This window comes from Nerophis ophidion, linkage group LG02 (genome assembly GCF_033978795.1).
Source record: "Nerophis ophidion isolate RoL-2023_Sa linkage group LG02, RoL_Noph_v1.0, whole genome shotgun sequence".
Taxonomy (NCBI): Eukaryota; Metazoa; Chordata; class Actinopteri; order Syngnathiformes; family Syngnathidae; genus Nerophis; species Nerophis ophidion.
This window is the reverse complement of record NC_084612.1, coordinates 72168428-72194927: the sequence shown is the minus strand read 5'-3', so window position 1 is coordinate 72194927 and position 26500 is coordinate 72168428. Positions and strand designations below refer to the sequence as shown.

General features: G+C 41.6%; 1 protein-coding gene across 3 annotated transcripts in view; it reads left to right on the top strand.

The window, feature by feature from the left end:
* Positions 1-17292, top strand: part of asic1b (acid-sensing (proton-gated) ion channel 1b) — a 401531-nt gene extending 384239 nt beyond the window's left edge. For all 3 annotated transcript variants that reach the window (XM_061890082.1, XM_061890081.1, XM_061890080.1), the window contains 2 exons: positions 11234-11335; positions 14673-17292. In XM_061890082.1, coding sequence (XP_061746066.1) covers positions 11234-11335; positions 14673-14768 — 198 coding nt within the window. In that variant the 3' untranslated portion in view covers positions 14769-17292. The remainder of the gene's footprint in view (positions 1-11233; positions 11336-14672) is intronic.
* Positions 17293-26500: the final 9208 nt, after the last annotated feature.

Below are 26500 nucleotides of genomic sequence, written 5' to 3'. Positions count from 1 at the left end.
TCATTTTCAACCCATATTCAGTTGAATATGCTACAAAGACAACATTTTATTCATTTCTTTTGCAAATAATCATTAACTTTAGAATTTGATGCCAGCAACATGTGACAAAGAAGTTGGGAAAGGTGGCAATAAATACTGATAAAGTTGAGGAATGCTCATCAAACACTTATTTGGAACATCCCACAGGTGTGCAGGCTAATTGGGAACAGGTGGGTGTCATGATTGGGTATAAAAACAGCTTCCCAAAAAATGCTCAGTCTTTCACAACAAAGGATGGGGCGAGGTACACCCCTTTGTCCACAACTGCGTGAGCAAATAGTCAAACAGTTTAAGAACAACATTTCTCAAAGTGAAATTGCAAGAAATTTAGGGATTTCAACATCTACGGTCCATAATATCATCAAAAGGTTCAAAGAATCTGGAGAAATCACTCCACGTAACCAACATTGAATGACCATGACCTTCAGTCCCTCAGACGGCATTGTATCAAGAACCGACATCAACCTCTAAAGGATATCACCACATGGGCTCAGAAACACTTCAGAAAACCACTGTCACTAAATACAGTTGGTCGCTACATCTGTAAGTGCAAGTTAAAGCTCGACCATGCAAAGCGAAAGCCATTTATCAACAACATCCAGAAACGCCACCGGCTTCTCTGGGCCCGAGATCATCTAAGATGGACTGATGCAAAGTGGAAAAGTGTTCTGTAGTCTGACGAGTCCACATTTCAAAGTGTAACATCGTGTTATCCGGACCAAAGGGGAACCGAACCATCCTGACTAAAATCTTAAATGGTGGGCCATCTATGCACCTGTCGCTGATTTCGAGGCCGATCCTGGCAACAACCCGCTTCGCTGCAAGCCCGCAGGCCACGTCCCCTCCACAGTTAGCATCAGAATAACAATGTTACCACAAAGAATAAGAGACTTATTATGCCCTAGAAATGTTGGTCTTACTTAAAAATGCAAGATTTTAGTTGTGTTCATTGTTAAAAAAAAATGGCTGTTACGGAAGTACGAGTGTGAATGTTGTCTGTCTATCTGTGTTGGCCCTGCGATGAGGTGGTGACTTGTCCAGGGTGTACCCCGCCTTCCGCTCGATTGTAGCTGAGATAGGCGCCAGCGCCCCCCGCGACCCCGAAAGGGAATAAGCGGTAGAAAATGGATGGATGGATGGATGGATTCTTGGCTCTCTCAGCTAAAAAGGTTCCCGACTCCTAGTTTAGACAAAAGGTATAGTAAGGTAAGTATCAGCGACAGGTGCATAGAAGGCCCACCTGGGCCTTTTTTTCTAATCACCCGTCGCTCTGTTATAAGCAGCAGCCAGGAGGAAAGACAGGGGTTGGGGCTGGAGCCAGAGCGCGAGCGAGAACGAAAGAGAGAAAGACAATTTGCTGGAAAAGCAACTGAGAGACTTATTGAAAAATAAAACAATATTGTAACCCTGAAACAGGCTCTCATGTCGGTGCTTGGGGGTCTGAAGAACCCCCAGGAGAGCAAGCCCCACACTAACCAATAATAAATAAATAACTTCTTACCATTAACAAATGCATGAGAATGTTTTATATTTTGAACGTTATTTTCAACACTGTGATTACAAGTGGAATTATTCATTATTTATTAAGCAATGTCAGCTCAGATTTATCTGAGAGCCAGATGCAGTCATCAAAAGAACCACATCTGGCTCTAGAGCCATAGGTTCCCTTCCCCTGGTATAAACAAAGACCTGAATAGACCTGCTCATGGGCAGTGCACCTTGTAATCCGGCGCACCCTCTGGTCCAGAAAATCTGCTACAGATTGTCTCGGTACGGTCCCTCGTTTTTTTTTCTATTAGCTTCGATCCATTTTAATCCGGTTTTTGCTCGCTTTCGCCTCGTAAACAAAGCCTTTGTCCAACAAGTATGGCCACCCAGCCCCACAATGCACTGCAAAATAGAGTAGCCTTTCGAGCCCCTATTGATCTACGACTCCATGCGTGTCCATCTGGTCGATACTATCCAAACCCAAGTGAAGCAAACATCATTCCGGGTGGATTGACCAAAGACCTCCGACCCGCCACATGTCGACAGATCATTCAAAGTTAAATTGCGAGCTGCGTGGGAGGATTGGATGAAAGTAACGCCACTAACTGCCAATGGCTGAAGGAAGCAATGGACTATAGAACAGGGGTAGGGAACCTATGGCTCCAGAACCAGATGTGGCTCTTTTGATGACTGCATCTGGCTCTCAGATAAATCTTAATACGATAATTATGAATGATTTCGCTGGTAATCACAGTGCTAAAAATATCGTGCAAAATATAAAACATTCTCATGCATTTATATCCATCCATCCGTTTCCTACCGCACCTGTTCAAGAAGTCGCATTAATGGTAAGAAATATTTTATGTCACGATTGGGGGGGTCGCAGGTTGCTGCGGGGTCGTTCTCCCAGGAAGGCGGACTACTCGGGACATGGCATTTAGGTAAAAACATGACTTAATTCAAACTAAAAAAAGATAAAAACAAAAATTGCTCACAGCGGAGGCACAACTTGGGCTAAAGAAGAAAGCTAACGCATAAACAGACTAAGAACATAAATCAAACAAAACTTACTTGGCATGGCATGAAGCACGAAACTATGGCAAGGCATGAAACAAGTCAGCACAGGGCGACTCACTGGCAAAGACAAGCTTAAATACTGCCTCGGATTAGTGCTTGCGAAGCAGGTGAGCGGGCATTTTGTCCACCAGAGACAGGTGGACAAAATGAGTAACCAAGGAAACCAGACAAGGGAGTGGAAAAAAACAGGAACTTAAAGAGTCCAAAAGACAAACAGCACATGGCCAAACAAAAACATGATCAACAGACATTTTATTTATTATTGGTTAGCTTCCGAATAACAATGTTATGAAAAAGAATAAGAGACTTATTATACTCTAAAAATGTTGGTCTTACTTAAAAATGCACGCATTTAGTTGTATTCAGTGTTCAATCAATCAATCAATCAATGTTTATTTATATAGCCCCAAATCACAAATGTCTCAAAGGACTGCACAAATCATTACGACTACAACATCCTCGGAAGAACCCACAAAAGGGCAAGGAAAACTCACACCCAGTGGGCAGGGAGAATTCACATTCAGTGGGACGCCAGTGACAATGCTGACTATGAGAAACCTTGGAGAGGACCTCAGATGTGGGCAACCCCCCCCCCCTAGGGGACCGAAAGCAATGGATGTCGAGCGGGTCTAACATGATACTGTGAAAGTTCAATCCATAGTGGCTCCAAGACAGCAGTGAGAGTCCCGTCCACAGGAAACTATCTCAAGCGGATCAGCAGCGTAGAGATGTCCCCAACCGATACAGGCGAGCGGTCCATCCTGGGTCCCGACGAGCGGTCCATCCTTGGTCTCGACTCTGGACAGTCAGTACTTCATCCATGGTCATCGGACCGGACCCCCTCCACAAGGGAGGGGGGGACATAGGAGAAAGAAAAGAAGCGGCAGATCAACTGGTCTAAAAAGGAGGTCTATTTAAAGGCTAGAGTATACAGATGAGTTTTAAGATGAGACTTAAATGCTTCTACTGAGGTAGCATCTCGAACTGTTACCGGGAGGGCATTCCAGAGTACTGGAACCCGAACGGAAAACGCTCTATAGCCCGCAGACTTTTTTTGAGCTCTAGGAATCACTAATAAGCCGGAGTCTTTTGAACGCAGATTTCTTGCCGGGACATACGGTACAATACAATCGGCAAGATAGGCTGGAGCTAGACCGTGTAGTATTTTATACGTAAGTAGTAAAACCTTAAAGTCACATCTTAAGTGCACAGGAAGCCAGTGCAGGTGAGCCAGTACAGGCGTAATATGATCAAACTTTCTTGTTCTTGTCAAAAGTCTAGCAGCCGCATTTTGTACCAACTGTAATCTTTTAATGCTAGACATGGGGAGACCCGAAAATAATACGTTACAGTAATCGAGACGAGGCGTAACAAACGCATGGATAATGATCTCGGCGTCTTTAGTGGACAAAATGGAGCGAATTTTAGCGATATTACGGAGATGAAAGAAGGCCGTTTTAGTAACGCTTTTAATGTGTGACTCAAAGGAGAGAGTTGGGTCGAAGATAATACCCAGATTTTTTACAGAGTCACCTTGTTTTATTATTTGGTTGTCAAATGTTAAAGTTGTATTATTAAATAGAGGTCGGTGTATAGCAGGACCGATAATCAGCATTTCCGTTTTTTTGGCATTAAGTTGCAAAAAGTTAGCGGACATCCATTGTTTAATTTCATTAAGACACGCTTCCAACTGACTACAGTCCGGCGTGTTGGTCAGCTTTAGGGGCATGTAAAGTTGGGTGTCATCAGCATAACAGTGAAAGCTAATACCGTATTTGCGTATGACGTCACCTAGCGGCAGCATGTAGATGCTGAAGAGTACAGGGCCAAGGACCGAACCCTGGGGAACTCCACACGTTACCTTAACATAGTCCGAGGTCACACTGTTATAGGAGACGCACTGCATCCTATCAGTAAGATAAGAGTTAAACCATGACAGGGCTGAGTCTGACATACCAATTCGTATTTTGATACGCTCTAATAAAATATTATGATCGACGGTATCGAAAGCAGCGCTAAGATCGAGGAGCAGCAACAAAGATGACGCATCAGAGTCCATCGTTAGCAATAGATCATTAGTCAGTTTTGCGAGGGCTGTCTCAGTCGAGTGATTTGCCCTGAAACCGGATTGAAAGGTTTCACATAGATTGTTAAACGCTAAGTGCTCATTTAGCTGCTCTGCAACAATTTTTTCGAGGATTTTCGAAATAAAGGGAAGGTGAGACACCGGTCGGTAGTTTACCATGAGGTCAGGATCGAGGTTAGGTCTTTTAAGGAGAGGATGAATAACCGCTTTTTTGAATGCAACGGGAACAGTGCCCGAGGAAAGTGATAAGTTTATAATATTTAGCACTGATGGACCTAATAATACAAAAAGCTCCTTGATAAGTTTCCCAGGAAGTGGGTCAAGTAAACATGTTGTTTGTTTTATTCCATTTACACGTTGTAACAATCCTTCTAATGTTATTTCATCAAAACGAGAGAAACTATTTTGGATATTTGCAGTATCCGCCGTATATACAATCGTATCTGTGTTACTATAACCCCGTTGTAGCTGGGACGCATTGTCTTTAATCTCCTTTCTTAAAAAATATTATATGGCTCTCACGGAAATACATTTTAAAATATTTGGCTTTCATGGCTCTCTCAGCCAAAAAGGTTCCCGATCCCTGCCATAGACTGTGGTGAAGTAGGCCGGCTTCGTCGTGTGAAGAAGCCTACAACTTTGTGTTGTGTTTTCCGCTCCGTACGCTGAGTGGCAATATACAATATATATCACAATATTTTTTCCGTTAAGTCAAAACTAAACACAAAATAGTCCTATTTACCTGAGATACTGTGTCCTTATTTTGACTTAGTACATATTGAGGATGTCGTAGTGGTTTGTGTTGTGGTTTGTGCAGCCCTTTGAGACACTAGTGATTTAGGGCTATATAAGTAAACATGCCGTCAAGCTGAAGAAGGAGTCCTATCGGGTTCTTTTGGCTCATAGGACTCCGGAGGCAGTGGACGGGTACCGACGGGCCAAGCGGTGTGCAGCTTTAGCGGTCGCGGAGGCAAAAACTCGGACATGGGAATGGTTCGGGGAAGCCATGGAAAACGACTTCCGGACGGCTTCGAAGCGATTCTGGACCACCATACGCCGCCTCAGGAAGGGGAAGCGGTGCACTATCAACACCGTGTATGGTGCGGATGGTGTTCTGCAGACTTCGACTGCGGATGTTGTGGATCGGTGGAGGGAATACTTCGAAGACCTCCTCAATCCCACCAACACGTCTTCCTTTGAGGAAGCGGTGCCTGGGGAATCTGTAGTGGACTCTCCTATTTCTCGGGCTGAGGTCGCTGAGGTAGTTAAAAAGCTCCTCGGCGGCAAGGGGGTGGATGAGATCCGCCCGGAGTTCCTTAAGGCTCTGGATGCTGTGGGGCTGTCTTGGTTGACAAGACTTTGCAGCATCGCGTGGACATCGGGGGCGGTACCTCTGGATTGGCAGACCGGGGTGGTGGTCCCTCTCTTTAAGAAGGGGGACCGGAGGGTGTGTTCCAACTATTGTGGGATCACACTCCTCAGCCTTCTCGGTAAGTTTTATTCAGGTGTACTGGAGAGGAGGCTACGCTGGATAGTCGAACCTCGGATTCAGGAGGAACAGTGTGGTTTTCGTCCTGGTCGTGGAACTGTGGACCAGCTCTATACTCTCGGCAGGGTTCTTGAGGGTGCATGGGAGTTTGCCCAACCAGTCTACATGTGCTTTGTGGACTTGGAGAAGGCATTCGACCGTGTCCCTCGGGAAGTCCTGTGGGGAGTGCTCAGAGAGTATGGGGTACCGGACTGTCTTATTGTGGCAGTCCGCTCCCTGTATGATCAGTGTCAGAGCTTGGTCCGCATTGCTGGCAGTAAGTCGGACACGTTTCCAGTGAGGGTTGGACTCCGCCAAGGCTGTCCTTTGTCACCGATTCTGTTCATAACTTTTATGGACAGAATTTCTAGGCGCAGTCAAGGCGTTGAGGGGATCCGGTTTGGTGACCGCAGGATTAGGTCTCTTCTTTTTGCAGATGATGTGGTCCTGATGGCTTCATCTGGCCGGGATCTTCAGCTCTCACTGGATCGGTTCGCAGCCGAGTGTGAAGCGACCGGAATGAGAATCAGCACCTCCAAGTCCGAGTCCATGGTTCTCGCCCGGAAAAGGGTGGAGTGCCATCTCCGGGTTGGGGAGGAGACCCTGCCCCAAGTGGAGGAGTTCAAGTACCTAGGAGTCTTGTTCACGAGTGGGGGAAGAGTGGATCGTGAGATCGACAGGCGGATCGGTGCGGCGTCTTCAGTAATGCGGACGTTGTATCGATCCGTTGTGGTGAAGAAGGAGCTGAGCTGAGCTCTCAATTTACCGGTCGATCTACGTTCCCATCCTCACCTATGGTCATGAGCTTTGGGTCATGACCGAAAGGATAAGATCACGGGTACAAGCGGCCGAAATGAGTTTCCTCCGTCGTGTGGCGCGGGGCTCTCCCTTAGAGATAGGGTGAGAAGCTCTGCCATCCGGGAGGAACTCAAAGTAAAGCCGCTGCTCCTTCACATCGAGAGGAGCCAGATGAGGTGGTTCGGGCATCTGGTCAGGATGCCACCCGAACGCCTCCCTAGGGAGGTGTTTAGGGCACGTCCAGCTAGTAGGAGGCCACGGGGAAGACCCAGGACACGTTGGGAAGACTATGTCTCCCGGCTGGCCTGGGAACGCCTCGGGATCCCCCGGGAAGAGCTAGACGAAGTGGCTGGAGATAGGGAAGTCTGGGCTTCCCTGCTTAGGCTGCTGCCCCCGTGACCCGACCTCGGATAAGCGGAAGATGATGGATGGATGGATGGATGGAATAAGTAAACATTCATTGATTGATTGACTTACTTAGACAAAATAATGACTGAGTCAAACTACTTACTGTAAAAAAGCGTGTGCAATAATCGTTTGAAACAAATAGTTAAGAGTGTGGCCACATGCTGACATGCTCAACTCGTTATGCTTAATTTACAGGACAAAAAAAATATATTTTTATTTTATTTTTTAAAGACTAGTTTAGACGGGTTTTGTACGTTAAAATGAGCTGCCAGTCTACAGAGTATGAAACAAAATGTATACTGACCAAGTACTCAATGGCCCAGTGGTTAGACTGTCCGCCCTGAGATCGGTAGGTTCTGAGTTCAAACCCCGGCCGAGTCATACCAAAGACTATACAAATGGAACCCATTACCTCCCTGCTTGGAGGTAATGGGTTTTCAATTGGGGGATAAATCACCAAAAATGATTCCCGGGCGTGGCACTGCTGCTGCCCACTGCTCCCCTCACCTCCCAGGGGGTGAACAAGGGGATGGGGCCAATGTGGCCCTTGGTGAAAATGGCTCTGACGCCCCTTGTGGCAAAGAATAAAGCCATCTGCATCATAGAAAGTTCCTCAAACTAATCAAATGTTGAAACCAACTTTTTCCAAAGTGATCGCTGCAGACACTAACATGGCGCGACTGTACTCCGCACCATGTGACTCTCACATGTTTGTAAGCCGTTATCCTCAACGCGCTTTGGTGATGTTTATCTTCATTTTCTGTTAAAGGGGAACATTATCACAATTTCAAAAGGGTTAAAAACAATAAAAATCAGTTCCCAGTGGCTTGGTTTTTTTTTCAAAGTTTTTTTCAAAATTTTACACCTCCCGGAATATCCCTAAAAGTGAATTAGTGAAGTGAATTATATTTATATAGCGCTTTTTCTCTAGTGACTCAAAGCGCTTTACGTAGTTACATTCAAACCAGTGTGGGTGACACTGGGAGCAGGTGGGTAAAGTGTCTTGCCCAAGGACACAACGGCAGTGACTAGGATGGCGGAAGCGGGAATCGAACCGGCAACCCTCAAGTTGCTGGCACAGCCACTCTACCAACCGAGCTAAACCGGCGGGGGGGGGTTATCCACATATGCGGTCCTCTCCAAGGTTTTTCATAGTCATTCTTATCGACGTCCCATTGGGTTGTGAGTTTTTCCTTGCCCTTATGTAGGTGCTGATCCGCGGATGTCGTTGTGGCTTGTGCAGCCCTTTGAGACACTTGTGATTTATGGCTATATAAAAAAAACATTGATTGATTGATTGAAAATGCTGTCCTATCCCACCCTAAAACATACCAGTTTTGTAGTTTTTTGTCATAAAGTATCCAACCGGAACTCTTTTGTAACTAAAGTTCCCTGGGTAAATAATGGAAACTCAGTACACCGGTTTGTTTTAGCGCTTTGATGGCGAGTTTACTGACCTATATAAGGAAGAACTTTACAAAAAAAAACTTTAAAGTTCTTGATTTTCGCTATTTGCGACGCGACTGTCCATTTCCCTGTGACGTCATACAGGGCTGCCAACACAAACAACATGGCGGTTACCACAGCAAGATATAGCGACATTAGCTCGGATTCAGTCTCAGATTTCAGCGGCTTAAGCGATTCAACAGATTACGCATGTATTGAAACAGATGGTCGGAGTATGGAGGCAGATAGCGAAAACGAAATTGAAAAAGAAATTGAAGCTATTGAGCGAATAGCTATTGACGCTATTCGGCCATAGCGTGGGTGTACCTAATGAAGTGGCCCATAGCATGGTTGCCTTATTAGCATCGCCGGTAAAATGTGCGGTCCAAACGATCAGGACCTTCGCATCTTGAGACACTGGAGCCTCTTAAATCCGTCAATTGGTAAGTGTTTGTTTCGCATTAAATGTGGGTATCTAGTTTCAAATGTACATACAGCTAGCGTAAATAGCATGTTAGCATCGATTAGCATAGCATGTTAGCATCGATTAGCTGGCAGTCATGCCGTGACCAAATATGTCTGATTAGCACATAAGTCAACAACATCAACAAAACTCACCTTTGTGATTTCGTTGACTTTTTTGTTGCAAATGCATCTGCAGGTTATCCATACATCTCTGTGCCATGTCTGCCTTAGCATCGCCGGCAGACACTCTGGCACATTCACTGGGGGTCTGGCGGCAGATTTTTTGCCAGTGGTGCAACTTGAATCCCTCCCTGTTAGTGTTGTTACACCCTCCGACAATCAATCAATCAATCAATCAATGTTTATTTTTATAGCCCCAAATCACAAATGTCTCAAAGGACTGCAGAAAACCATTACGACTACAACATCCTCGGAAGAACCCAGAAAAGGGCAAGGAAAACTCACACCCAGTGGGCAGGGAGAATTCACATCCAGTGGGACAATGCTGACTATGAGAAACCTTGGAGAGGACCTCAGATGTGGGCAAACCCCCCCCCCTCTAGGGGACCGAAAGCAATGGATGTCGAGCGGGTCTAACATGATACTGTGAAAGTTCAATCCATAGTGGCTCCAACACAGCCGCGAGAGTTCAGTTCAAAGCGGATCCAAGACATCAGCGAGAGTCCCGTCCACAGGAAACCATCCCAAGCGGAGGCGGATCAGCAGCGTAGGGATGTCCCCAACCAATACACAGGCGAACGGTCCATCCTGGGTCTCGACTCTGGACAGCCAGTACTTCATCCATGGTCATCGGACCGGACCCCCTCCACAATGGACGGGGGGACATAGGAGAAAAAAGAAAAGAAGCGGCAGATCAACTGGTCTAAAAAGGAGGTCTATTTAAAGGCTAGAGTATACAGATGAGTTTTAAGGTGAGACTTAAATGCTTCTACTGAGGTAGCATCTCGAACTGTTACCGGGAGGGCATTCCAGAGTACTGGAGCCCGAACGGAAAACGCTCTATAGCCCGCAGACTTTTTTTGGGCTCTAGGAATCACTAATAAGCCGGAGTTTTTGAACGCAGATTTCTTACCGGGACATATGGTACAATACAATCGGCAAGATAGGCTGGAGCTAGACCGTGTAGTATTTTATACGTAAGTAGTAAAACCTTAAAGTCACATCTTAAGTGCACAGGAAGCCAGTGCAGGTGAGCCAGTACAGGCGTAATGTGATCAAACTTTCTTGTTCTTGTCAAAAGTCTAGCAGCCGCATTTTGTACCAACTGTAATCTTTTAATGCTAGACATGGGGAGACCCGAAAATAATACGTTACAGTAATCGAGACGAGGCGTAACAAACGCATGGATAATGATCTCAGCGTCTTTAGTGGACAAAATGGAGTGAATTTTAGCGATATTACGGAGATGAAAGAAGGCACACCGACGAGGCATGATGTCTCCAAGGTTCCAAAAAATAGTCGAAAAAACGGAAAATAACAGAGCTGAGACCCGGTGTTTGTAATGTGGAAATGAAAATTCCGGGTGACGTCACGTTCTGATGTCATCGCTAAAAGACCGATAAACAGAAAGGCGTTTAATTCGCCAAAATTTACTCATTTAGAGTTCGGAAATCGGTTAAAAAAATACATGGTCTTTTTTCTGCAACGTCAAGGTATATATTGACGCTTGCATAGGTCTGGTGATAATGTTCCCCATTAAAAGCTCATTCTATGTTGTCCTCAGCTTGATTTATCGCCCTTCTCTCGCTCTTTTGCTCTCCATGTGCGTTACGTCACATCACGCAACCCCCGGTGTAAACTCTTGATTCCAGCCTTCCGCCGAAGAGTCGTGTTGGAACTGTGCTGAGAACATGTCAACCTCCGTTTTTGCTTTTCAGGTCATCAAGTACAAGCTGTGCCGAGGCGTGAAGAAGAAGCACAATGGCCGCAACAACAACGACCGGGGAACTGTGCTGAGCCTGGATGATGTGAAACACCATGTCAGTATTACCACCCCTCCTCTTTTTAAGTGCTTTAACCTCCTCCCGCCGCATCGCCTACGACGACGGGAGGCTTGGTCCGCCTCCCAGCGGAGGGGAGATGAAACGGTGGCGGGTGGCCGGACGAGCCGGCGAGGCGGGGGAAGGAAGGGCGGCCACGAGAGGGGAAATTGAACGTAATCAAAGCTTTGGGGGGCGTGACAGCTCCCGTGTTTGTCGGCGTAAATGAAAGCATTTTACTTTAATTGTAAACCCCATCCTCTGGCTGACTGACTTCTCTTATTTTATTAGTTTTATCGATTCCATCTTTTACTGCTTCCAGTTTAAGGTTCACCCTTCATCTCCACCACCTCGGTAAATCTCCAAAGCACATTTTCCCCTGCATTTGTCGGCGCATTTGCCTCTGCATTTTGATGGTGTGGGCATGTGGCAGCTAACGGAGGTGTTGACATGCGGAGTAAGCACTCTTCATTCTCTAGCAGGTGACTTTTCAAATGATAATAAATAAATAAATGAATGGGTTGTACTTGTATAGCGCTTTTCTACCTTCAAGGTACTCAAAGCGCTTATATACATATATACACATATGTATATATGTATACATGTACATATATAGGTGTATATATGTATATGTGTATATATGTATATGTATATCTATATATGTATATATATATGTATATTTGTGTATATATATATGTATATATATATGTGTATATATAAATATGTATATATATATGTATATGTTATGTGTATATACATATATACATATACATATATATGTACATGTATGTATATATATATATATGTATATATATATATATATATATATATATATATATATGTATGTATCTATGTATGTATATGTAGTTATATATATATATATATATCCATCCATCCATCCATTTCTACCGCTTATTCCTTTTCGGGTTCGCGGGGGGCGCTTGCGCCTATCTCAGCTACAATCGGGCGGAAGGTGGGGTACACCCTGGACAAGCCGCCACCTCATCGCAGGGCCAACACAGATAGACAACATTCATATATATATATATATATATATATATATGTATAAATGATAAATGGGTTGTACTTGTATAGCACTTTTCTACCTTCAAGGTACTCAAAGCGCTTTGACACTACTTCCACATTTACCCATTCGCACACACATTCACACACTGATGGAGGGAGCTGCCATGCAAGGCGCTAACCAGCACCCATCAGGAGCAAGGGTGAAGTGTCTTGCTCAGGACGCAACGGACGTGACGAGGTTGGTTCTAGGTGGGGATTGAACCAGGCACCTTCGGGTTGCGCACGGCCACTCTCCCACTGCGCCACGCCGTGGCTTGTGTTGGTCTGGAATAGACTTGCATAGATCTGCCATTGTCTTGTGCAGGCTTATGAGTGAAATGCAGGTATGCGATAGTCTTGTGTTGGTCTAGAATAGGGGTGCCCACAATTTTACTGCAAGCGAGCTACTTTTCAATTAACCAAATCAAGGGGATCTACCTCATTTATATATATCATTTATATTTATTTATTTATGAAAGATACATTTTTGAAAACAAGTTAAATGTGTTTGATGAATATAAGTTGGTGTATTACCTGATTCTAATGACTTGCATTGATTGGAATCAGACAGTAATGATGATAACGCCCACATTTTCAAATGGAGGAGAAAAAAGTTGTCCTTTCTGTACAATACCACATGAAAGTGGTTGGTTTTTGGCATCTAATTCATCCAGCTTCCATACACTTTACAAGAAAAACATTGGCGGCAAATTCCGTAGCTTGCTTGATTGACATTCACGGCACCCGAGGGTCTTGTGAGATGACGCTGGCTGCTGCAAGATCATTATTATGAAAAAATGACAGAGAGGAAGGCGAGAAACACTTTTTATTCCAACAGACTTTCGCGCCGTCCCTTCCGTCGAAACTCTAAAGGCCGACTGCACATTTCCTATCTTGACAATAAAAGCCCTGCTTCATGCTGCCTGCGCTAACAAAATAAGAGTCTCGGAAAGCTGGCGTGCACAAGTGATGTGCACGCCAGCTTTCCGAGAGCTTTGCTAGACTTAGAGTCTAGCTCCACTCCCACCACGTTGCTGGCCTTCTTCACCAGCTTGTCCAGCCTGTTGGCGTCCCTCGCTCTCAGCCCGCCGCCCCCAGCAGGCCACGGCGTACAAGAAGGCGCCCGCCACCACCGACTGGTAGAATATCTTCATCATCTTTCTACAGACGTTGAAGGATCCTAGCCTCATATGCAGTCGAGATGGGGTATTGTGTGTAGAATTTTGAGGACAAAAATGAATTTATTCCATTTAGGAAACGCTGTGGATACTTTCCGTCTGAACTGTCAGTTACAATGTATGTGGGATCTGAGACGAGGATGTCGTTGTGGCTTGTGCAGCCCTTTGAGACACTTGTGATTTAGGGCCATATAAGTAAACAGTGATTGAAAAGGAAAATACCGTATTTCCTTGAATTGCCGCCGGGGCGCTAATTAATTTAAAACCTCTTTTCACTCCGGCGCTTATCAAAGACATGCAGTAAATTTAGGCCTGCGCTTAAAAATTTGAGTGTGATGTAAGGATACCATCATGAAAAAAACATTTAATAAAAAAAATATTATTATGGTCTTACCTTTACTTATAAATGAAGTCCATGCGCAGCTTCTTCTGATCAAAAGCATCGATAACTTGTTTATAGAAGTCTTCCTTATCTTTCTTCAGTTTTAAAAGACTCTCTGTCTCCATGGATATCTTACTTTATTACCTCCTGCTTCGATTGAAAGTCCAGTTTAGAAAACGTTTTTATTTTAGATATGTAATCCACCATGTTAAAAGTGCAAGCGAGAGGAAAAAATAAACGATCGCTGCTCACTTTTGCTGCTTGTTGTCACTTCTTCTGCAGCCGAGTAGTCGCAAGAAGGATCACTAGCGCCCTCTACCACCAGGAGGCGGGAGTCATTTAATGACTCATATTTGACACACGCAGCTACGGTATATGAATAAAACATAGCTGCTTACTGTTCTTTTTAGCATATTCAATAGCTCGGACCTTAAGTCTTACTGAATAGCTCTTAATCTTCTTTCCTTTATGCGATTTCAAATTATTGAAATCAGCCTCCCCATTTTGAAAATGATGACAGGTGAAGTGTCACTCGTGAGGTGACGAGTTTGACCCTGCGGAAATTCTAGACATATGCTAATTATTTTGCGAAACGAGTTTGACCCGGCAGTAATTCTAGCCAGGCGCATACTATATACCCGGCGGCAATTCAAGGAAATACGGTAATCACTTAATAATCAAAATAATGATTACTTCCTGTTTACTCCGCCAGGCCTCGTGCGACAACCTGCGCACGCCGTCCACGTACCCGGGCAACATGCTACCTCATCACCCCGCCCAGGGAAACTTCGAAGACTTCACCTGCTGAGCGCGGCGACGTGGGAGTGAAGCGTGCGGCGCTGCAACCAAAGTTGACCACACAGCAGGACTATCGGCCGCCAAGAAACTGACGCTCACAGACGCACTTTTGTACGCGACGGCCCGGAGGAACTGTCCGCCCGGACCTGAACGTGAGCGTTTCTGATCCATTTCATGCAGGACTCTTTGTTTATTTACCCTGGCGGAGCACTGCCGCTAAGAGAGACGCCGCGCCGAGACGGACCCGCCGTAAAAACAAAAGGGAAAGTGTACAAATATCTTGTGGTAGAAAGAAAAAAAAAAGACGCTTCATATACGTCACCAGTAGAGGGCACACATCCTTCCTTGCTTACAGCACATGTAGCCACATCTTGGTGTGTTCACAGGCAGCACTGGCGGCCAACAACAACTTCAGGTCCCATCGTGTAATGCGGGGGTGTCCACACTACAGCTCATCGAGACGTAAACAGGAGTTTAATAAAGACCCTGTCCCCCCCCCGGGTGTTTCCAAATTAATTTGGAGTATCTGACAATCTGAAAAAATGCCGCTCCCTGTTGGAATGTGTGAATTTAAGTGGATTAAATACAGCATTTGTTTGTATGGCCCAATCCAAACAACCTTCCCTAGTCATGGCGCAAAAAAAGAAAATGCAACCGATGCAAAAAGTCTACACACATAACACAACCTGCTCACTGAACTTTGTGGATATTATCAAAACACATCCACGCACAAAAATGAATTCAGGTTAATAACCATAAACAGGGCGCAGCCACCGCTGCTGCTTACTGCTCCCCTCACCTCCGTTGAGGTGATCAAGGGTGATGGGTCAAATGCAGAGAATAATTTCGCCACACCTAGTGTGTGTGTGAGACAATCATAGGCACTTTAACTTTTAATTTTACCTCAATTTGAATTAGAAGTGAAATCGTAAAGCATTTATTCATATGACCCAATCCAAACAACCTTCTCTTATCATGGTGCAAAAAAAAAATGCAACCAACACATAAAGTCAACACACATAACACAACCTGCTCACTGAACTTTGCGGATATAAGGAAAAAACATGCACGCGACATAACAAAATTCTAAATTCAGGTTAATGACTATGAATTGTGTTTGAAGTGAATCACTACAGCATTTATCATTATGATCAAATCCAAACAACATTCCCTAGTCATGGTGCAGAAAAAAATACAACCCACACATAAAGTCAACACACATAACACAACCTGCTCACTGAACTTTGGGGATATCAGCAAAAAACGTCCACGTGCCATAAAAAAATATTAAAAATTCAGATTAATGACCATGAATCACTACTGCATTTATTCATATGACCCAATCCAAACAACCTTCCCTAGTCACGGCGCACAAAAAAAATTAAACCAACACATAAAACACAACCTGCTCACTGAACTTTGTGGATAGTAGCTAAAAACGTCCACGCACCATAAAAAAATTCACAATTCAGGTTAATGACCCTGAATTCAGATTTGAAGTGTATCACTACAGCATTTATTTATATGACCCAATCCAAACAACCTTCCCTGGTCATGGTGGACAAAAAGATATTAAACCAACAAAAAAATCAACACACAAAACACAAACTGCTCACTCAACTTTGTCGATTTAATCAAAAAACGGCCACACACCATAAAAAAATATCTAAATCCCGGTTTATGACCATGAATTGTGTTTGAAATGTATCACTACAGCATTTATTATTATGACCCAATCCAAACAACCTTCCCTAGTCATTGGGCAAAAACAAAAATGAAACCAACACATTTCAACACACATAACACAACCTGCTTACTGAACTTTGTGGATATTAGCAAAAAAACATAATATTAAAATTTCCGGTTAATGACCCTGAATCACTACAACATTTATTCATATGACCCAATCCAAACAACCTTCCCTAGTCATGGCGCACGACAAAAAAATGCAACCAACACATAAAATCAACACACAAAATCCAACCTACTCACTGAACTGTGTGGATAGTAGCAAAAAATGTCCACGTGCCAAAAAAATATATAAAAAAATTCAGGTTAATGACCATGAACCACTACAGCATTTATTCATATGACCCAATCCAAACAACCTTCCCTAGTCATGGCGCACAAAAAAACAAATTAAACCAACACACAAAACACAACCTGCTCACTGAATTTTGTGGATAGTAGCAAAAAACGTCCACGCACCATAAAAAAAATCAACAATAAGGTTAATGACCCTGAATTCTGATTTGAAGTGTATCACTACAGCATTTATTTATACGACCCAATACCAAACAACCTTCCCTGGTCATGGTGCACAAAAAGAAATTAAACCAACAAAAAAATCAATACACAAAACACAACCTACTCACTGAACTTTGTCGATATAATCAAAAAAGGTCCACACACCATAAAAAAAAAAAAAAATTCCGGTTAATGACCATGAATTGTGTTTGAAATGTATCACTACAGCATTTATTATTATGACCCAATCCAAACAACCTTCCCTAGTCATTGGGCAAAAACATAAATGAAACCAACACATTTCAACACACATAACACAACCTGCTTACTGAACTTTGTGGATATTAGCAAAAAAACATAATATTAAAATTTCCGGTTAATGACCCTGAATCACTACAACATTTATTCATACGACCCAATCCAAACAACCTTCCCTAGTCATGGCGCACAGAAAAAAAAATGCAACCAACACATGAAATCAACACACAAAACCCAACCTTCTAACTGAACTGTGTGGATAGTAGCAAAAAACATCCACGTGCCAAAAAAATATATAAAAAAATTCAGGTTAATGACCATGAATCACTACAGCATTTATTCATATGACCCAATCCAAACAACCTTCCCTAGTCATGGCGCACAAAAAAACAAATTAAACCAACACACAAAACACAACCTGCTCACTGAATTTTGTGGATAGTAGCAAAAAACGTCCACGCACCATAAAAAAAATCAACAATAAGGTTAATGACCCTGAATTGTGATTTGAAGTTTATCACTACAGCATTTATTTATATGACCCAATCCAAACAATCTTCCCTAGACATGGTGCACAAAAAGAAATTAAACCAACAAAAAAAATCAACACACAAAACACAAACTGCTCACTCAACTTTGTCGATGTAATCAAAAAACGGCCACACACCATAAAAAAATATCTAAATTCCGGTTTATGACCATGAATTGTGTTTGAAATGTATCACTACAGCATTTATTATTATGACCCAATCCAAACAACCTTCCCTAGTCATTGGGCAAAAACAAAAAGGAAACCAACACATTTCAACACACATAACACAACCTGCTTACTGAACTTTGTGGATATTAGCAAAAAACATCCACGTGCCATAAAAAAATATTAAGATTTCAGGTTAATGACCCTGAATCACTACAGCATTTATTCATATGACCCAATCCAAACAACCTTCCCTAGTCATGACGCACTAAAAAAAATAATGTAACCAACACATAAAATCTACACACAAAACCCAACCTGCTCACTGAACTGTGTGGATAGTAGGAAAAAACTGTCCACATACCATAAAAAAATAAAATCTAAATTCTGGTTAATGACCATGTTTTGGGATGGGAAAATAATCACTACAGCATTTATTTATTTGACCCAATCCAAACAACCTTCCCTAGTCATGGCGCACAAAAAACCCAAATGCAACCAACTCATAAAGCCAACACTCATAACACAACCTGCTCACTGAACTTTATCGATACCAGCAAAAAAACTTCCAAGCACCATAAAAAAATTTTTTTTTTTAAATTACACAAATTCTAATCGATTGCAATGCATGATGGGAAAAATGCAAAACATTCTCTACACACTTGTCCATGTTTGGCGCTTTTTAGCTGCTTCATCGTCACAGAAGTGAGCAAGGTGGAAGTCAAACTTTCACAGTCTTAATATTTAAATATTAATTATTTATCTATATGTACACATATATCTATAGGCTATATATATGTGTGTATGTATATATATATATATATATATATATATATATATATATTTCTGTGTGTGTGTATATATATATTTCTATATATACACACACACATATATATATATATATACATATATATATATATATATATATATATATATATGTATATATATATATATATATATATATATATATATATATATACATACATACACACATATATATAGCCTATACATATATGTGTATATATGGATAAATAATTTATATTCAAATATTAAGACTGTGAAAGTTTGACTTCCACTTTGCTCACTTCTGTGACGATGAAACAGCTAAAAAGCGCCAAACATGGACAAGTGTGTAGAGAATGTTTTGCAATTTTCCCATCATGCATTGCAATCGATTAAAATTTGTGAAATTTAGATTTTTTATTTTTTTTTATGGTGCATGGACGTTTTTTTGCTGATATCAACAAAGTTCAGTGAGCAGGTTGTGTTATGAGTGTCGGCTTTATGAGTTGGTTGCATTTGGGTTTTTTGTGCGCCATGACTAGGGAAGGTTGTTTGGACTGGGTCAAAGACAATACATGGTCATTAACCAGAATTTTGATTTTTTTTTTTTATGGTGTGTGGACCTTTTTTGCTACTATCCACACAGTTCAGTGAGCAGGTTGTGTTTTGTGTGTGGATTTTATGTGTTGGTTGTATTTTTTTTTGGTGCGCCATATATATATATATATATATATATATATATATATATATATATATATAGTCACTTTACATGCATTTGGCTTTCGGCCCCTAAACCACATTTAAATAGCCCAATGCGGCCCCCAGAGCGAAACGTTTGGACACCCCTGATGTAATGCATGCGCGTGTTTGCCCATTTGCATGTTCTTTATTATTATTTGGATTATGTTTATATCTATACCAATATACTCAAACACACAACTACCAAGTTTGCCTCAATGACAGAAGAAAGATGACACATCTATATATTTTATCGCGCGTGTGTGTGTGTGTGTGTGTGTGTGTGTGTGTGTGTGTGTGTGTGTGTGTGTGTGTGTGTGCCGCCGACTCTCACAGTATGTCTCCTAGCGCTTGGATTTTGAACTGTAATAGTTCCTAAGTGTCCACAACCCTATTGCTTTTGAGCGTCACGTGAGCCAGATTTGGCGAGGTCAAAGGTCAAAACACCATTTACCAAGCCTCAACCATTTTTTTTGTTCAAACTCATAAGGTTGTTTTGAACGTAGCGGAGGTCGAAGGTCAACTCAGAGTCTACTCTCCCTGCCACCTCTCCACCGATTCTCTAGTGAAGGTCTTTTTTTTATTAGTCACAACAAGAACCCTGTTGCTTTTGAATGTTTGAACCTTCCAAAATGGCCAAAGGGCAAATGGTCACCTTCCCTTTTTAACGTTCTGCTACCAACGCGCTGTGTCTCGCCAACAACCCTATAGCTTTTGAAAGATGCTTGAGGAATAAAGGTCAAAATGGTATTTATTTTCACCTTTTGGCCTTAGCACAGGTTTCACACCTTCCCTGTTCTGGGTCAGAGCAAAAACCCGGTTCAAGATGGCCCGGATAGGAAGTTGAACTATGTTACAATTTTCAAACTTTCGGGTATTCGAAGAACTTCATTGCTTTTGAGTGTTACTGTACCGACAGACGACACACATGGGACGATTTAGTCGGTATAAATTGTTTTTGTTATATTGTAAAACTCACAAACGTTGCTTGGTTAAAATTTTCAAACTTTCGGGTATTCGAAGAACCATATTGCTTTTGAGTGTTACTGTACCGACAGACGACACACATGGGACGATTTAGTCGGTATAAATTGTTTTGGTTATATTGTAAAACTCACAAACGTTGCTGTGTTAAAATTTTCAAACTTTCGGGTATTCGAAGAACCATATTGCTTTTGAGTGTTACTGTACCGACAGACGACACACATGGGACGATTAAGTCGGTATAAATTGTTTTAGTTATATTGTAAAACTCACAAACGTTGCTGTGTTAAAATTTTCAAACTTTCGGGTATTCGAAGAACCATATTGCTTTTGAGTGATACTGTACCTGATCCAAGATGGCCCGCGGTAGGAACATTTTTTTCAAAGTATTTATATTCCCCTTGTGGCCTTGACCAAACGTAAAAACCAACCCATCCCTTTTTTTTGCATCGCGGCAAGAACCGTATTGCTTTTGAATGTTGTATAAGCCTTCATCTTCGTATCAGCATATACACTTTTTTTATCATTTTACCAGTAACCACTTCCAACTGACCTTCTTTACAAGAACCCTACTGCTTTTGAAAGTTGTTCTGTACCTTCAGACATGTTTTAATCCCATCTTCTCCCAACGTCCCCGGTTCTTTGATCTGTTTCAGAGCCAGACCCCTATTGCTGTTGACTGGTGTCGATTTAAAGATGGCCAAAAACCAAGTAAGGCCGAAGGTGAAGATGAGTAAAGAACCGTTTCAACGCGGGTGCACAAGAACCCTGTTGAGTCTGAGGGTTTTGCGCTCCTACACGTTTTAGGTGCACTCTACTACGGTGGTACCTCGGTTTTTTACCAGTTCTAAAAAGTCAGACTCGAACAAAACCCAAGCAGTTTTTCAAACAATAAATCAGGGGTCCCCAACGCGGTGCCCGCGGGCACCAGGTAGCCCGTAAGGACCAGATGAGTCCCCTGCTGGCCTGTTCTAAAAATAGCTCAAATAGCAGCACTTACCAGTGAGCTGCCTCTATTGTTTAAATTGTATTTATTTACTAGCAAGCTGGTCTCGCTAGCTGGATTGGACTTTTGCTGTTTTTAGGATGAAACGGTGGCGACTTGTCTAGGGTGTACCCTGCCTTCCGCCCGATTGTAGCTGAGATAGGCGCCAGCGCCCCCCGCGACCCGAAAGGGAATAAGCGGTAGAAAATGGATGGATGGATGGACGGTAATTTTTTTTTTGCCGCCACCTAGTGGCCATAATAATTAATAATAATTAATGCAGACACATTTGTTACTTTCTAATACGCCTAAAGAGAGACTTTGCATATTTAAGTACCGTATTTTCCGGACTATCGAGCGCACCCACTAAATTTTTAGAAGAAAAACATATTTTTACATACATTAGCCACAGCAGACTATAAGTCGGAGATGTATACGTTGTGAAAAGAGTAATTTTAGTAAAATTGTATATTCTGCCTGTTAAACATTTTTTAATTGCAGACTATCAATTAGAACAGGTTGTAAAATAATTTACCGTAGCGATGCTGATATTATGTAGCCTACTCAGTGGCCTAGTGGTTAGAGTGTCCGTCCTGCGATCGGTAGGTCGTGGGTTCAAACCCCGGTCGAGTCATACCAAAGACTATAAAAATGGGACCCATTACTTCCCTGCTTGGCACTCAGCATCAAGGGTTGGAATTGGGGGTTAAATCACCAAAAATTATTCCGGGGCGCGGCCACGGCTGCTGCTCACTTTTCCCCTCACCTCCCAGGGGGTGATCAAGGGTGAAGGATCAAATTCAGAGAATAATTTCTCCACACCTTGTTTGTGTGTGACAATCATTGGTACTAAAACTTTAACTTAACATATCTTTAATTGTTTAACAAGACAGTAAAACGTCGTCATGGACCCACTAGCTGCGGAAGCTAGCTCTCCAATCAGCTAAACAGACTCAACAACTCCACGGTGACGTCTTGGTGAATTTACTCAGGAATTGGTGAAACGGAAACAATACAAAAATAATGCCATTTTAGGTTAATATTACTAACACTAACGTGTTAGCATATTAGCTGACGATAACGACGCTAGTGTCATCACAATATGATGGCACGTACAAATATGGTAGAAAACACTCCGACAGGCGACAAACATTGGACAATTTAGTTGGTATGAATTGTTTTAGTTATATTGTAAAACTCACAATATAACTGAGTGATGAGTGATGAGTGAAGAGCGGAAGGCTACGGACGGTTTTACTTTCAGTTTAGAGATTAAAACTGGAAGTACTTTTTCAACGAGCAACACTTGCGGTGAGCGAACTCGTCCAAAAAGATGGCGCCATAGCAAAAGAACAATAACACAGCATTTTAGTTTAATTGAAAACTACTGAACATAAAATATTATGGTCAATAGCAAAGAAAAATAAATAGTAAAATGTATACATTTATAAGCCGCAGGGTTCAAAGCGTAGGGAAAAAAGTGTTGTCCGGAATTTACGGTACTTGTTCAATTATGAACACTTATTTCCTATGTCTAGCTTGTGTGCTATTGTGTGCTTGGCCGTTGTGTAGCTGCTAGCTCCAAGCAGCATGTAAAACTATTAAAAAAAATGCAAGAAAAGACCAACTTTGCGTGCTTTTCGAAGGACATTTAGATGTTAACCGGTTGATGAGATTCAGCGCAATACGGGACTGCTTGCATCATCCGATATCGGACAATTATCTGATATCAATATCGGTTGGATGAACCCTTAGCCCGAAGGATTCACAACCCAAAATATTTAAAGAGCCATATTGGACTGAAAATCCCCCCCAAAAAAAAACGAAATCTATACAAGCCTTGTATGAGTGTTATATTGAAGACAACACATTATGTAAGTGTCTATATTAGCCTACTATCAAATGACTATGTGCTCAGTCACTATTACATACAGATAAAGTGTCATAAGACATGCACATACTGTATAAATCTAATTAAGAGGACCTAAATGAAATTAAATGAGCTCAAATATACCTACAAACGAGGCATAATGATGCAATATGTACATACAGCCAGCCTAAATAGCATGTTAGCATCGATTAGCATGCAGTCATGCACCGACCAAATATGCCTGAGTGGCACTCCAACGAGTCAACAACATTAACAAAGCTCACTTTTTGGTTTTCATGCACGGTATAAAACTTTTGGCGGACAAAATGAGACACAGAGGGAGCGGCATTAAAACACGTCTTAGAAAGTCTGAGGAAGTTGTAAAATGTAAACAAACCACGGTGAGTTCAAGGACTGCCAAAATTAGTAGGACAAAACGACATACTTGCCAAGCTTGATATCTCCGAATTCGGGAGATGGGGGTTGGGGGATAGTATTCCCTCTCTCTCTATATATATATATATATATACTCTTAAAAAATTGCAGGCAGCATACCTGCAATTTTTGGTCGGTGAAATTTTTTGCACCGACCAAATATGTCTGAGTGGCACTCCAACGAGTCAACAACATTAACAAAGCTCACCTTTTTGCATTCATGCACAGTATAAAACTTTTGGCGGACAAAATGAGACACAGAAGGAGCGGCATTAAAACACGTCTTAGAAAGTCTGAGGAAGTCGTAAAATGTAAACAAACCAAGGTGAGTTCAAGGACTGCCAAATATATAGGAATACTACTTGGGGGATAGTATTCCCTATATATATATATATATATATGTATTTTTCCCCCTATATATATATATATACATATATATATGTATATATATATATATTTTTTTTTTTCCCCTATATATATATATATATATATATATATATATAGGGAATACTATCCCCCAACACAGAAGGAGCGGCATTAAAACACGTCTTAGAAAGTCGGAGGAAGTTGTAAAATGTAAACGAACCACGGTGAGTTCAAGGACTGCCAAAATTAGTAGGACAAAACGACCTACTTGCCAAGTTTGAGATCTCCGATAGCATTCCCTATATATAAATGTGTATACACATATATATATATATATATATATATATATATATATATATATACTCTACAAAATTTGCAGGCAGCATACCTCTTCCACTTCGAACTGTCCTGAATGAATTGAAATTATTCTTTTCTAATCATTTCGGAACTTGCAAGCGTGCTTCTTCTTCTTACTCGTCGTCACCATGTCTCTTCTCCGTTCTTCTGCTTTGTCTCGTGTTATGTTTTTGGACATTACTACTTGCCGTAGTTTTGAAGCGATGCATAATGGGAATTCGGATGTTGCGTGTCAGTGTAGTAACGTGCCAACTGGAATAAATACACGCTGCCTGCCTACTTTATGGGTTATAGATAAAGCTACGGACAACGGAGACATATATAATAGTCTCCTTTTCAGGTGAGAGAGGACGCTAATGGCCCCCAATATTGTTGTCCGGGTGGAAATCGGGAGATTTTTTCCGGGAGGGGCACTGAAATTCCGTGCGTCTCCCGGGAAAATCGGGAGGGTTGGCAAGTATGCAAAACGACGCTCGCCTAATAGTCTCTAATCACTGAAGCATGTTCAACAGAAACAGTGTGATTTCTAACAATTAGAGAGGTTTGTGTCACCTGAGTTCTCCTACAGCAGGGGTGTCCAAACTTTTTCCACTGAGGGCCGCACACGGAAAAATTAAAGCATGCGGGGGCCATTTTAAAATGTTTCATTTTCAAACCACAACAAAATGTATGGATTTTTTAAAATGATTTTACCTTCAGGGGTCCCGGGGACAATAGAGGGTCTCAGTTATTAAAATGTTAAAAAATAAGTCAAATTTGTATTATTTTTTATTTAACGCCTAAAATAAATCTCTATATCAACTTAAAAAAAAAATTAATCGTAAAACTGAATTATGCAGTATTTAGTAATTAGAGCTCTAAAAGATCAATAATGCAGGACGCCATTGATTTTAATTCTTTATTATTTTTGAGTAATCACGGTGAAAAGATAAATAAAGTACCAGTAAATATGTTTGGGACCCAAAAGGTGCCCCACTCATAAAGTGATACATTTTTATTAGGGTTTTTTTTACTTTCAATACTTAAGTTACAAGATCAACTTCAGAAATATCTGTCGATTTTACGTTTGGACTATTATTTTGTTTGTTTTATGCTCTTTTGTCAAAAAAAACTTTGTTTTTATATAGCAACTGCACAATATATGCAATATTTACCACATGAAACATTTTAAAGTGAAATATTTGAACCAATTGGAACTTTGGAAATAATTCACTATAACATGGATTTTTTTTGTCATTATTTTTTTGGAGCAATGGGAAAAAAATCCAAAATAAAGAAAGACAAAAAAAAAATCAACATTGCAACTTTTTCTCGATAGATTTCACCTCATTCCAATATTTTTAATGTTCTTTTTCATTTTTGCAATAGCATTTCCAGAATGTGTGGCGGGCCGGTAAACAATTAGCTGCGGGCCGCACTTTGGACACCCCTGTCCTACAGACACCATATTAAAACAAAAACAAAAAATTTTTCCTCATCTTTTTTCCATTTTCATACATTTTTGAAAAACAGAGAGCTAGCCTAGCCCACCCTAGCCTTTGTACTGTACTGAATTGTTTTAAACTTTCACTTACAAAGTGCTGGCACTCGCAACTCTCTTTGGCCCCATGGTGTTTTTGTTTTTTTTGTTGTTGTTTTTTTTTTTAAAGCTGCAATACGCACAAGTCTCCAAAACCAAATTATTCGACAAAACCGAGGTACCTCTGTATTTACACCTCTTTCTTTACTTGTCTTTTTTCCTCATTTCCTGGCATTCTTCCTTCCGTCTACTTTTTCCGGCGTCGACTTTTTGTGTTTGTGGGGCTGTTCCAAGTGTGTGAACTTTGTGTTGTTGTTGTTGCAGATGTCTAAGGAAAGCACAATAACACTACAAGGTGTGTATGTACAACTACTGTAAAAAAAAAAAAAAAAAAGCTACTCTTCTTCTTCTTCTTCTTCTTCTCTATATGATTACTGTTGTACCGATATGACTGTTTATTTTTTTTTGTTGCTTTCATATGAAACAAGCTCGCTATTGCCTGG